We start from the raw sequence: 14,506 nt of genomic DNA on the forward strand, positions 1-14,506 counted from the left end.
GACAGGCTGAAGTTGGGAAGCAAGAAGCTAGAGGTGTATCAGGCACTGATGCAACACGTGGCCAGGGACAATTCAGGCTTGAGCCTGGCTAGAAGAAAAGATGCCACATGTTTCTTGAGATGGATAATGTCAATGATGTCTGATAGCACCATCCTGGCATGCCACCAGAGAGCAAGTGGAAGTAAAACCACGGAGAAAAGAGTCTCAACGATCATCTTGAACGTATATCAGAGTACAGGAATAGAGAAAGAAGATGGTTCCAGACTATCCTTAGAGAATCATCGAAAGCTGGACGAGGTACGGAGGTTCTCTAATAAGAAGTTCGAGGAAGAACATGATGTTCACCGTAACCTGGCCTCGTCAGAACAGTACTCGAGACTCAGTGAGAAGGGGGAATACCAATATGTGTCTGGAGTGATGGGAATAGCCTACAATCCCTTCTTAGCCTCGGAAGCTGGAGGAGCCCACAGAAACCATGAGGTAGCGGAGCTACTGAAGTTTTGGACAGAAAGAATAATGGAGATAGACGCGGTGGAGAAAGAGGGGCCGAGCCTGGGCCTGATTCTTGAGAAAACACCAGAGGTGATAAGCATACCGCGCTCAAACAAGAGAGTTGAAGTGAACGTGGGCGGTGGAAATGGCTTGTTAACTACGAACTTGGGAGTGATATGGAAGCTACTAAGACCCTCCTGGTGTCCACATCCCCATGCGAGTCTAATCGAGGAAACCACCGAGCGAGTGAGGTTAGCACCAACGGAAGATGAAGATCTGGCGAAGTTGAGTGTGCTACATAAGCTAATCACGCCCCAGATGCAAGAGCCAAGCGAAAGGACGAGCGACCCCGGGTCAGCAAAGAAATTGGAGCCGGGTAGCTGTCTGGATTCGACGTGTGGGAACGGAGAGCACATCTGCGATGGACGGTCATGCGTCAGAATACTGTCGTTTCAAAAAGAAGACCTGGTCACTTGGTTCGAAGACATCACAGAAAGGGAGAAAAGTGAAGTGCAAATAACAGCGGAATGTTACGCGAGAACCACGGTGAATATAGCGACAGCTCTCGGATTCTTCTCGAGAATGTGTGGTCTGCAGGCACTGGAGAGACTGGAATCTGAACATCATTTAGTGACGGCGTTGAGCGTAGAATCATGGCCCGGGGTGTTGCAGGTGACTCAAAAACACATCCGGAGCTGGAAGGTTGGTCTTGAGGCGGAAATGGGATTTCCCATGAGCGAAGCTTATGGCTTGCCATTGAACGCGAAATCGCTGATAGGGTCAATGATGGCCAACTTGTGCGGAAGTCACTACCCGCTACACATGGCGATGGTGGAAGTGTCCAGCCAGAGAATACTGGTGGACAAGGCCTTCTCAGTGCCCAAGTGCGTGAGGTTGGCTCGGATGTCGCATCACTCGCACAAGCTGTTGAGAAAAATCAAAGGGACAGTACCAAAAGAATTGAGAGATGACTTAAGCGAAATCTGGGGAGAAGATCTTCTGAAGTTGGAAAGAGAAAACACAAGCGATCACGAGAGACAAAACGTGATCGGGAAACCTGTGGGAAGTACTCCGAACCTGGAAGACAACGACACGATGCACGAGAAAATGATGGAGCTTGAGCCTCTCTTGGAAGCCTCAGGGGAGCGTAATCTCAGGAGCATTGAGATCTCTCATGGGGAATGCCCATGCCACTGTTTGGCACAAACGGTGTGGTATCCAGATCACAAGAACCTTTGCCTGGTGTGGGATGTGGAAGAGATTCGGTCGATCGGACTACCGGATCACCGGCAGAAGGTGACGCTCTTAGTAGTGAGTACGATGTTAGCTCTGAGATGGATAGAAGAGAATATAACGAAGTATCGGGAGGCGACGACGCCAACGGCTGAGTCAATATACGCGATAGACTACAGCAGGAGACTCGAGTTGTTTGAGACTGCGTGCAAAGTATTCGCCATACCGACGGAAGTCAGGCACGTAGGGAGTCGCTTGAGGTACTTTCCATGGTTTCGGGCGACACTGACGTCTTGGTTGTACATGACAACGAAAGATCACATGAGAAAACATCAAAAAGAGTATCGACAGTTCCAGGCCGAGATTGGGCCGGAAGCTTTCAAGAGACCCCTGCTAACCCATCGTAATGCGATCACGACAGGATGGAAAAGAGTGGGTAAGATGTCTAGAGACAATACCAAAGCGAGGGAGTCGATACTAGAGGAAGACCTGGCGAAGAACGTGAGCTTGAGCCTGCACAACTCCTTTTGCTTGAACCGAGAAGCTAGGGTGAAGGCACTACCCAACCAAGCAAAGAGGTTGCAGGAGCAGAGAGAATGGATGCGATCCTATGAACAGCTGAAGGCTTGGGAGGAGATTGTGATTAGTTCCGATGATGAAGAGGAACTGTTGAGACAGTTTGCCGCATCCAGCACTTCAGGATGCAGTACCTCCAAGGCGAAGAGTACGAGATGAATGGGCAAATCGGATGGATCTTGAGTCTTGAGAGGGAAGGGGGGCTTGAGCGTGGATCCGAGTGAAACTTGGATTCACGAAAAAGAAATTTTAACAAAGCAAATATTGTTACTAATATACTATATTTATTATATAAATCGAAATGCTGCATGACAATTTCCTGATTGAATAGGACAAAAGAGATTTTAAAATGATTGGCTTGAAAAGCGAAAATTCAAGGGTGCAGGTGTATGCAGATTTTGGTTGCTGTTTAGCAATAGTGTGAAAATTTTAAATGGCTGTGAATTTTGGGGTGTAGATAAGCTTAAATCTGCTGCAAACTTCTGTAAATGACCACTGGCACTGTATCTTGAGCAACACTCGGTTTTTCTGGGACTCACTGGCAGAAGACAGCGCGCGATGAGGACATCGATCTCGAGTCCGGGGAGTATGTGCCAGTCGGTCATATTTGGAAGTTTGACCTTGAGAGAAGCAAAAAACACTTGATTTTGGAGTGAAATTTAATTTTTCAAAATTTCGAATGGAACCTGTCATGCACGATTTTCTCGCGAGAACTGAAAATCAGAAAAAGAGATCAGAACAATTTCAGAACAATTGAGTCGCACACGCGGGAAAGTTGTAAGAAAAAGCAGTAGGAAATTGCTATTCGCAATTTCCATCACTATAATAATCGAGAGTAGAGCTGTCCCATCTGTGACAGAGACGAGAGTATTCCCTCGAATTGGATTATAACGACTGGAGTATTATTCGGAACTGGACTAGAGTGAACCTTCGGTGGAAAGGTGGACAGCTTGAGTGTCCTAATGGTTCACAAGAAAACTATTGTCTAGAGTATAAACTCGTTCTCATTGTCAAAACTATAAAACATTAGACTCATTTAGTTGCGTTATTTAATTCTTGAGTTAATTACCGACTGGATTATTTCCCACTTCTTGAGCGTGCTACTATGTGAGTACAAATTTAAATTCCTAGAGTGTGTTTTATGATTGTTATGTTGAGATAAGGCGAGTTTTAGGTTGATCCATCTGAAATGGATCAAAGTTCCACTGTCTAATAAAAATAAACTTAACGGATTGTTCCAACCCGGTTTTTAACGGCGTTCATGTATTTTGGGTATCTAGAGACCTAAGTATGGGGACGTTTCTAATTCTAGAGTGGGGGGATATTTTAGTAGTAGCCTTTAAGCTGTAACGGGTCGTAGTCTCATGTCACAAGCGAACCGAACTGGCTCCGACCGTTCTTGAGGTAGAAAAACACAAGAGATAGTGTCCCTGACCCTTGAGCCAGTGGTTATAGGGCCTATTTTTCTTAAGCCTCATGTGTGACTGCAGTAGACGAATGTTACAGGCCTATTGGCTCCTGAGTGAATACAGATTGGCAGTAACTGTTCAGATGCTCCACCATGTCTTCAGACTTCTCAATTACACGATCACCCTCTTTCAAAGGGCCAACCTTCGTTGGACATTTCTTCTTTGCGGAAAAGTATCTCCAGAAAGACTTACTATCTTCTCTAATTCCTTTCGCCAGTTTCCTTTCAAAATCTTTCTTCGACCATTTAACAGATTGGTCCGATGCTTGTTTTGCCTGCATGTACTTCAACTCATTTTCAACAGAATTGTTGCTCTGCAAATTCTTCCAGCAACGTCGCTTGTCCTTACACGCCCGCAAAACCTGTTTTGTAATCCATGGGTACTTTCGCTTCCTTCGTTCAACAAACGGTACATGCTTTGAGATAAGATTATTAAGAGTGCCCATCAACATGTTCCACTGCTGTTCTGCATCCCCAATAAGGAGAGAATTCCAGTCGTATCCTTTCAAATCAGAAAGAAGGCTTCCCACGTCCATCTTCCAAAAATTTCTGCGGCTGAAACTTCTCTCATTCAAGTTACGCTGTTTGATTGCTGCCGAAAAAATCACTGTGTTGTGATCAGTAGATCCAATCTTCCCTTCCACGATACATTCCGTGATGAGGTCTGGCTCCGACGAAAAAACCAAATCTAACACATTCTGCCCTCTTGTTGGGTCAACAACGTGCTGTGACAAAAAGTTATCTTGCACTATATCCAAGAACCGCTGATCTGCAATGCTCCCCGAGCATGACAGAGCTTTCCAATCAATACTTCGGTGATTAAAATCCCCAGCTACAATCTTCTCCATGTTTCCAGTAGACAATTTGTACAGGCAGTTAGCAAAGTTTTCGTCGTCTGTCGGTTCAGTATGATAGCAACATCCGAGCACAACTTCTCGATTGGCATAAAGAAGTCTGCACCAGATCGCATCGTAGTTCTCAACCAGAAGCGCATCGTCCTCTCTTACATTGATATAGCTGGCACAATATATAGCCACTCCACCTCCTCTGATATCACGTCGGTTGCTGCTGCGGTGCATGAATGGTGGATGGTAACTATTAATTAAAAACTCACTTTTGTTCATTCCAATGTGAGCCCAGGTCTCAGTAACAAAGATAATATCAGGTTTTCTGTTAACTACCTCAAGTAAGAACTCACTCCAGTTATTTGACAAGCTTCTAATATTAACTAACAACATTGACATATCGTTCTTCGTCGAAATAACTGTGTTATTATTCGCTTGCCGTATTGGATGCGCGTCTGGCAACTCTGCTTTTGTAAGCTTGTTCTCTATCAAATTTTGAGAGATCTCTGTCGTAGTAGTATTTTCGGTCATTGTAGGTAAACCATCGTTTTCGGAGCATTTCTTCGGCAGCGCCCGGGTACTGGAAAGTAAGTGCGAGAAGCCGCGGTTGTCCGTCCGACTTCGGCTCTCCAATCCTAGCAGCACGAAAGGGCTGGTTGCTAGGCATAAGTGGCTTCATAAACTCAACATCCTCTTTGGCTTTTGTTGCCTCATCTGACCCAGTACTCTCATGTAACCCACGAATAATCACGCTTCTTTTCCGTCGTTCGTTGATTTTAATTAGCTTTTCAACATCATCTGGCTTAGGTACACTCTGCTTGGTTTTCAGCTTTTCCACATCTTCTTCCAGTTTGCTTACCATGCTCTTTCGAGAAACAACTTCGGTCCATAATTGGTCGTTCTTCTTTATCACATTGTTATCCGAAACCTCATTCAAAGATTCACATGTAGAGAGTCTGTCTTGAAAACTGGTTTCAATGCCGGTAGCTCGTTTTTCACATTCTGCTAATTCAGCTTTTAGCAAAATACGTTCGTCTCTTTCCGTTTGCAACAATTTGCTAAAATCATTCACTTTTGATGTCAGTTTGGCAACATTATCTACGGCACACAACCCGCACATGTAGTCTCCTCTATTAACTTTAGGCTTCTTGCCTTTTGGCACTTGTATTTCAGTCCATACCTCATGGCAGTAGGAGCAGTCAATCAGGAGCTTCTCCCAGATCACATCACAATCAGAAACCGATTGGTTGCGTCCACCTCTCCCTGTCATCGTCGTTGGCGTCTGTTGGTATCGCAAAGATGTCCGAAGCACTGGTGATCCAGATGATGATGATCGTCTTTGTTGTAGTCCAGTTGATTATGATCCTTTAGTGTGGTCCCGTCGACATAACCAATATGAAACTATTTAATAAGTTTATCACAACAATTAGGCTAAGTTTTCGTCGTCTAATTGTTTTCGTCGTCTAATTAGTTCAGATGTCCCTTGTTCAAAGGTGGCCAACATTTTTTTGTTTCCTTGAGTTCATTGACAGTTTTCCAACGTGGTTTTACTAGTTTTAACCATTTTTATTTCGATCAAGGAATCAAAAATATGTAAGAAAAGCTTTCCCGGAAAATTAAGTAATTGCAGCAACAAGAATTTAATGGACGTTTTTCGAAGTCAGGCTTAGGTTTAGGTTTTTCGAAATCAGGCTGCAGGCTGACATTATTTTGACCTTTGACTCCAAATTTCACTTACTTCATTTTACAGTTAGAAATGAAAAAGTTCATAGCTCTACTATGGCTGAATCTTATCTTTATTTGTGATGCTGCAAATCTCGATCCTAAAGTAGATGCCAGTCAAATGCATCATACCAAAGACGGAGAGGAAACTCCTCATACACACGTGCATATCAATATCGACGATGATGACGACGATGACCTTGAGCATTTGGGAGGTCATGACGTCACTTGGGATTCGCTGAGTCCAGAGCAGAAAAATGTCGCTATTGTGAAGTTCTTCAAAAACTTGGACACAAACGGAGATTCTTTCGTTTCGAAAGAGGAATTGAGAGACGAGATAGCGAAAGTGATGGAAGAGGAAAATGTAGATATGGCTAATAAAGATTTTGAAGATGCTGATGAAAACAGAGATGGGAAAATTTCCTTGGAAGAGTATTTTGAAACAGCCGGGCACGACGAAGAAGATGACGAGGAAACTAAAATGGACAAGTTTCGATTCAAGCTAGCCGACAAAGATTCCTCTGGGTTCCTGGACGAAGATGAGTTCAAAGCGTTCATGTATCCCTACGAGTACCCGCACATGAGGGAGTTTCTCATTATGGAAGTAATGGATGAAAACGATGCCGACTCTAATAGAGAGTTATCCAAAGATGAGTTTTTCAAAATCTCAACTGAATTTGATGATTTCGACGAGGATGAAGAATCCTTCAACGCCGCGGACGCAGATCACAATGGAAGTTTGAACGAAGATGAATTGTATGAGCTGTTGTCCAAATCGGGAGAACGACTGGCTGATACGGAACTCGAATGGCTGGTTAGCCAGATCTCTTCACCACGTGTTTCTGGAAAATGGAACCAGGAAGAAATAGCCGACAACATTATACATTTCGTGGACTCGAATTTTGAAGCCAAGTTGTTGAAGTACCACATGGAGCTTTAAATGAAATGTACAGTGACCAAATTAGCTATTTACAATCATTTATACTCGAAACCCTTTGAAAGGGAGAACCCATATTTTCGTTTTCCGAAATATTTGAATAATTTGAAGCAGTATGTAAATATAATATTTGATTGCAAGACATCATGTTGTCATCAATAAGATATAGCTAGTCGGAATAAGTTTTATATGCGATTTTCAACCAATTATTTTGAGTTATACAAGATTTTATTATTAGTTTTATTTCGTGTTTTTGAATACATAATTTACTTACTGTTTTGTTTTACTGTTAGAATCTCTTATTTATGCCGTCGACTGTTATGCAGTCCGCCCGTTTTTGTTCTCCACAATAAGCACATTTTTGAGCAAAGTTTTTTTTTCAATTTTTCTTTTAACGAAAAAATCGTAGAAGTTTTGGTTCAATTTGATTAGTTCACCGTTTTACCTTTGTTTTCTTCTTGAGTTAATCAAATTTCATTCGCTAAATTGATTACAAATTGCGCTCTTTAATAATAAAAGCATATTACGCTGACCTACTTTAAATGTACTTCTGTTGTGTGAAGGTTTTTGATCCCGTTAACATATTCAAGCTTTGAGATGTTCTCCTGGTTTTCGTTTAGCAAATGTTCAATGTCAGGTTTGAACTTATGTTCGAGGGATGGTCTGATGTTCCGATTAAAACTTTTGTAGTTAACAGTGTGGTGGTCAGCTCTGTGCTCCTGGTAGCACCCGAGAAGAAACTGTTTAGAAAGCATTTCATTGTGTTTTTTTAACCGGTAGATTTTTAGTTTCATCATGCAAATGTGTTTCATCATGCAAATGTGACATAACACATTTGCATGATGAAACTAAAATTTCAAAGCTCAACACTTCAAAGCTTGAATCTGTTAACGGGATCAAAAACCTTCACACAACAGAAGTACAAAACTTTTTAAACGAAAAGTCTAAAGCTACTTGGTAAAATAGCTCCAACTTTATCCCCAAATGAACGCAAACTTGACCGGAAAACTCGATGCACAGTGTCGCAGCTGCGATCCAGATACTCAACTCACCTCGCCAGCTACCACCACAGCCTTAACAACAAAATACCCGATGTCTGCCCAAGTTGCTACATAGGACCGCACACCACCGATCATCTGCTTCACTGCCGGGTACACCCAACCTCACTTACCATCGAGAGATTATAAGAGAACCCCGAAAAAGCTGCCAAACGTTTGCAGCTGCTCACATAACCCCACGTAACGGGAGTTTTTCTCGGTCCTCTCCACTAAATAAAAGCTGCCTGCTTGAGCCGGGCATGGAGTTTAACTCGGTTTTCCGCACGCCGAAAAACTTGGCCCCTGGAACGGTTTTGAATACCACACAAAAACCTCCCTCTTGAGTGTGCTATACAGGGAAAAGGTGCCAACACCAGCTCAGAGACGCAATCACTGGAAAAGGTGGTTCTTCTTCTACGTCGGTTTTGCCGCTAGAGACCCTTGGGGAGCTGCAGTGGTAGATTAAACGGGACGAAACCAACATGACCAGACAGGAACGAAATTTGCCTAGCTCTCTATCTATCTATCAAACACAATCAATCTCTCTAATTCAATCAGAAGCTCGAAGCAGAGATCGATGTTCCTACAACAGCAAAAATCTACTTGAAATTAGAATTTTAGCTTTCACAGTGGAAGTTACGCCGACCTTAAACCGGACATCTTAAGTGTAAATAATTGTGATTTGTCGCTGTTAGGAAATTGTGCGAGTTTTTTTTGTTGCGCTACCCTTATAGTTTAAATAGTTCACTGGCTTTTCAGAGTCATAACCTGTAGTTTTCAAGCAAACAATTTAAGCACATTTAGCATAGATATATCATGATGAATTTCTATCCTGTCTAGGTTGATCCAATGGTTTTTTCTCTGTCTTTGGAGTTATCCAAGTTACTGGTCCTCCAATCTCTAAAGACGGATAAAAATACTGGCTTCATAATAGCCAAATAGCCAAATTATAATAGCCAAATTTGACTCTCTAGAAAGATCGGATTTATTTAGAAACCAGGAGTGATTCGGATTTATTTAGAAACCAGGATAGCCGGTTACTGTGCAAGTGGCACAGAATGTTCCGACCATAGTGTTGCTATCCTCTCCCCGTTTAACGGCTTGGCGACTCAACGAAACGGGCGCCGCCAACTGTATCACAGGACGTCTCAGGTACTTGAATCGGTGGCTCCCTTCTACCCAGAGGTACTCCGGTGAGGCCGCAGTGTGAGACTTGGAAGAGAAGACGAAAATAACAATCTTCCACTGGAAGTCCTGAAATAACCTTATTGAAGACTTTGAACTTCTTGAACTAACGCACTAACTATTCCAAACAAAAACGAAGTCCATTTATAACGAAAACTGACCGAAACTACGAAACTTTATGCGCTGCCCCTTAACCAGGCAACTACAACAACCATCATAGTCTTGAAAATACGAAAAAAGTTCAATTAGCGTAGTTTTTCCTGCGTAATGTGATAAAAGGATCTGAACAAAAAATAAGAACGTAGGTATATTCGACAGTCATGTTAAAATCGGCAAGTTCGAAAAAATGCTGGAAAAACAAAAAAAAATCTTTTTTTTTTTTTAGTTTTTGATTCCTAAGATAGCGTCAAAACTGCAAAAGCTGTTTTGAATTGAGTTAAACTAAATTTTCAAGGCCTAAATTGAGCATAACTGAGCAATTTCTTGCTCACTTGCTCAAAATTAGTTGAAAAATCAAAAATTTTAATCAGGTTTGTCTCGAGACAAATTTTTTGATGTTCAAATCACGATTTAAAGAGCTTCAATATGATGTTTCATTCGACCCAGTCCGATGATTGTATGTGGTTCCTAAATTTCCATGGAAAACAAGAAATTGAAAAAAATCAGTTTTTGTAGGGAGAACTGCTCGGAACATTTTTTTGCTACTTGCACATCAACTGGATATTCTTTTTTTTTTCGTTGATTGTTTTTATTCTCATTCGCTAAGTGTAACGCAGTTCCATTGCCTATAAAAGATGGAGTAAATCTCTATGTCGTTTGTTAATATAAATCATAGTTTATATTAAAATTTCATTTCAGTAGAAACATAAGCAATACTTGTCTAACCATTTTGTGAAGAATATAAACGAAAAAGATTGATCAAGAATTTTGTTGAGCATAAATGTTAAATCGCGTTGTTAAACTATGTCTTCGCTGCATATAATACCATGTAATGCGCTGTTCTTTTGGCTTTTTTAAACCAGATTTGCTGTTTTTGTTGTTGTTAGAAGCCACAAGTCTATTGGTGTCAGCTTTGTTCTGTTTTTGGCGACAGTCACCCGAGTGTAACGCAGTGTGGGGAGCGGGGCAGAAGGGACAGTTTGGAGGGACATTTGGGTCCATTCTATTCTTATAACTATTTAAGTTGGGGCTATATCCTCATCTGATCCTCGACTCGTTTGCTTCTAGTAAAATTTGTTGAAGTTCCTCTTTATAAGAGTTTAAGATGTTAACGCGTTGCTGGCGGGCGGTCGAGGGTGAGTATGGTAGAAATGGAGGGTACTTATTGGCTCGAGTTTTTTTGTGATTTTTGACGTTGGGTAGTTTGCATCCTGAATGAGGGTAGTCAATAAGGCTCATTTTTGTACACCCATTCACTATCCGCAGAGCTGCATTTTGCACTATTTGCATTCAACTTATGGGTGTGTCAATAGCGGCGTGAGATCAAGCTGGACAGGCGCAGTCCAGGATTGATCTGAGTAAAGTTTTAAAATTAATATTTAAATCTTTCTCGACTGACACCAGTTCGAACCAGACAGCGCCTTCAGCAGCTATATCATGCACATGGCTTTGGATGATGTGCGTTTGCAATGTTCGGCAAAATTTAATGAAGGGGCAAAAAAGACTTCGGTGTTCTTGACGACCGCATATTGTTCCCTGAGGATCAGAGTTAAACTCTTTATTATGCAACTCTTTTTTTATACGACTAATAGAGTCCTTTGTGGAAGAAAATTCGAGCGATCTTCTTGTAAAAATGTCGTGCAGTGTGTTAATATAATTACTCAATGTCAGTGTCATATTTCAAGTCGCGTCATTGGACGAAGGGGTGAAAATCATTGACATCATGCACGCAGAAATTAAAACCAAACACTTGCTTGATATTTATGTTACAGGGAAGGCAGATCAAGGGGCCTGGTTAATGCCGGCACGTAAAATGCGGATAAGTATCAAAAGTTTGAGCATTCCAGCCGTTTTCGGACTATCCGCCACCAAAAACACGGTTGCAGCATGCCTTCTGCGCTTCCAAACACGGGAGGGGGGTTTTGGTGCCATTTGCGGTGACTTGTCGCCGTCGGGTTCATCAAGAGTAGGCGGCACCAATGGATCCTTGCAGTTTTGCTCAAAAAGACTAGTTGCTGGGCCTGTCAAACATTGTTTTGGAAACCATCATTTGCTTTTGTCCTCACGCTGCATGAACTAGGGAGAGTACAAAAAGGTTCACTAGCTACGTCTGAGGTATTTGGGATAGTGCGATGTCGTAATCAATCTGGGCGTTGTTTTGAATTCCAGAAAGTACTGTTCAAGATTTGAATTAAAATATTTTGTGTAAAAATTAGAAGTGGGTATTGATTCTTAAGACGATTTTAAGAAATCTTTTCTGATCAGTAGCGGATTTTGGGCGGCCACCTCCTCCCTCATATATTCTACCCCCTGCCCCTTAAAAGGTGCTCCCTTTGGTTTTGTTAGTGAAGAGACGGGTTTGATCCAGACACTTAACTAATGGGAAATTATTAGAGCCGATAAAGCAAACAAAGCAAAAGCATGGCACCCTACGAGAAGAAAATTTTAAACAGAATTTTGAAGCAAAATTCATTACAGCAGTTAAATTTTTTCCACGTTCGATTTGAGGGCAAGCAAATGTGAAACATTTATGTATATAACACCTAATTTGTTTAATCACCCACCAAAATGCCTTGATTTTGTTTCTTTTGCCGGTTATTAAGTTCACTGTCTAAATCAGACCCGTCTCACTGTTATTCACGGGTATTTTTTAGGAATTTTTTTCCTGCTGACCGACCCTAAAATTTTTCTGAAGGTGTCTTTGGCGCAAAGATATTTAAATTTTTAGGGAGCGCGAGCCAAAAAAATGCAATTTTTTGGTCAGCACTTTCCTAAAAGTGCTTAAAAAAGTCATTTTTGCCTGCTTTTTAAAACATTCGACTGCGGCGCAAAAAAATTTGTCAAAATTCGGTTATTTACGATTTTGAGAGAGCTTGTAAAATCAATTTGGATGACCTCAGAAGAAGGTCTAACTTCCCCCACTTCCCCTCTCGAAAAAGCCTAGATCCGCCGCTAATCATGATGAATATTGTGATGATACCGATCAGTTCGAACATTTGACTTCTATGACAACCTGCTTTGCGCTACGGTTGATCTTTTAAATTAACTTAGGGATTGGAAAAGTTGAGAATTGCCAAAACTCATGTTGAGAAGGTCTTTTGGTTGTCAGACCCAAGGGTGCATGACCGGCATGCGCAAATCGAGTTTTAGAAACTTAGCGACATCAGTCGGCCGAAGCTACAGGTCTACTGGAGTTAAAGTAGTGGAGTTCTTCGAACAGTTAAGTTGGTGTACAGTGGCGTATGGGGAAGTATAGTATGGGCAGTTTGGAGGGACGTTTGGGTCTATTCTGTTTAAGTATTCATGAAGGGGCTATAACCGTATCTTAATTGGGCAAGCATTTGTCTGCTGCTGTGCGGCAGGGATTTTCAAAAGGGGGAAATAGGGGGGGGGGGGGTTGTGTCGAAGTACTTTGGGGGAAAGTGCATCTGCAATAATCGGCGATATAACAACATTGAAGATTTTTCTGAGATTGCTCCATAAAATAAATCGGATTTGATCCAATAGCGTAGCGTTCAACTGATTAAGTCAATACCTGCCCCATGGTACGATGCGCTTAGCAATAAGAAACGTATACTATATAAAGAGTGCAACTGTTTGTCTTGATTCAGGTAATTCAATTTTTTATCTGAAAAATCAATGTGGGTGGACTAGAAGTTCTAGGTTGATTTGGAACGAGGAAGAAAAGGTGACGAGGGAGAAGGAAGCTAGAAAGAAAAGAGTTGAACGAAGTTGATTAAGAAAAGTTTTTTATAACAAAAAAAACGATGTGTTTAGTCTAAAGAAAACAGATTTTTAAGTTGATATATTAGAATAGTAGAAGTTTCATCAACCAGTTCAAATTTTTTACCAGTTCAGTTCAGATTCTATTCTAGTATTCAGGAAGGGACTGACTATAAACGGACCTTAATTGGACAAGGATTTGTCTGGTGCTGTGAGGCAGGGATTTTTAGAAGGGGAGAAATTGGGGAAGTTTGTGTCGAAGTACTTTCGAAACAAATGGATAGAGATTAGCAGGGCTTGAAAAGATGTGTTTAAAATCTTCATTTTAAAATAAATTTGAAAAGTTCAAAAATTCTAATCTATCAATTCAATGAATGAAAAAGCGTATTTGTGGCAACCCATCTGTCAAATTTTGTACCCACCTCTCCGCTTTTCCCCATAGAAGTAATCAAAGCAGCGTGGGGACTAGAATTTATTTTGTCAACAGTCTAGAGCTATAATGGAAAAAAGCCTTATTTATGACAGAAAAGATGACATTTCAGATGAAAATGTTGTGGCGATGGCAATAAAATATTGTTTCAACGTGGCTGAAATTCATAATCGGTGTTGGAAATGACAACAATGATTATGGAGGTTGACAACTCATCCAGTAGTCCCAACACCTCTAGTCCCCTTCCTATTCCTCTCTCGAATTTTTCAGCTGTGTCCGTTCGAAATGGATCCCACAGCTCCCTTATGAGGAAAAACGGAACGACTGCAAAGAAGCTAAACATCAAGAATGCAAAAGGTAATTTGTTTATAGTTTGTCATTATTTTCTGATTTCAAAAACTTGTCACAAACGGAGTCAGCTTGATCACAGCTGGTTTTTTTATGCTAAATTCGGTTGATATCTGACCATATTTCTAGAGGGTGAGAAGACTCTTTCTGCTTGAGATGGGATTTATGTGCGAGGTTATAGAGTTGAGTGGCAGATTATGGATGATCCAAGGATTAGTTAATATTACATGAATATCCATACACACGGTTAGATTCAAACATAGTCTCCAAAGAAAACGCTGGTTTTTCTCCAAGTCTTGAATAACAGTTTTTTTGGCAGTGGCGATTTTAAGTGCTCCATACTTACACTAG

General features: G+C 41.3%; 2 protein-coding genes across 2 annotated transcripts; one reads left to right on the top strand and one right to left on the bottom strand.

Annotated features, from left to right (window-relative positions):
- Positions 1-3,801: 3,801 nt before the first annotated feature.
- Positions 3,802-4,893, bottom strand: LOC134848673 (uncharacterized). The gene has a single exon (XM_063866189.1). It carries the CDS (start codon positions 4,891-4,893, stop codon positions 3,802-3,804), a length of 1,092 nt encoding a protein of 363 aa, XP_063722259.1.
- Positions 4,894-6,361: 1,468 nt separating this feature from the next.
- On the top strand, positions 6,362-7,549 carry LOC134847954 (reticulocalbin-1-like). Its single transcript, XM_063865255.1, has one exon. The coding sequence runs from the start codon at positions 6,371-6,373 to the stop codon at positions 7,274-7,276; it is 906 nt and encodes a 301-aa protein (XP_063721325.1). The 5' UTR covers positions 6,362-6,370; the 3' UTR covers positions 7,277-7,549.
- The last annotated feature ends 6,957 nt before the right edge of the window (positions 7,550-14,506 follow it).

The sequence above is a fragment of the Symsagittifera roscoffensis genome, chromosome 6 (genome assembly GCF_963678635.1).
Source record: "Symsagittifera roscoffensis chromosome 6, txSymRosc1.1, whole genome shotgun sequence".
NCBI classification, from domain to species: domain Eukaryota; kingdom Metazoa; phylum Xenacoelomorpha; order Acoela; family Convolutidae; genus Symsagittifera; species Symsagittifera roscoffensis.

Excerpts from the sequence above, each read along its gene's own strand:
- LOC134848673 (XM_063866189.1), bottom strand. The coding sequence starts at position 4,893 with ATGAACAAAAGTGAGTTTTTAATTAATAGTTACCATCCACCATTCATG.
- LOC134847954 (XM_063865255.1), top strand. The coding sequence starts at position 6,371 with ATGAAAAAGTTCATAGCTCTACTATGGCTGAATCTTATCTTTATTTGT.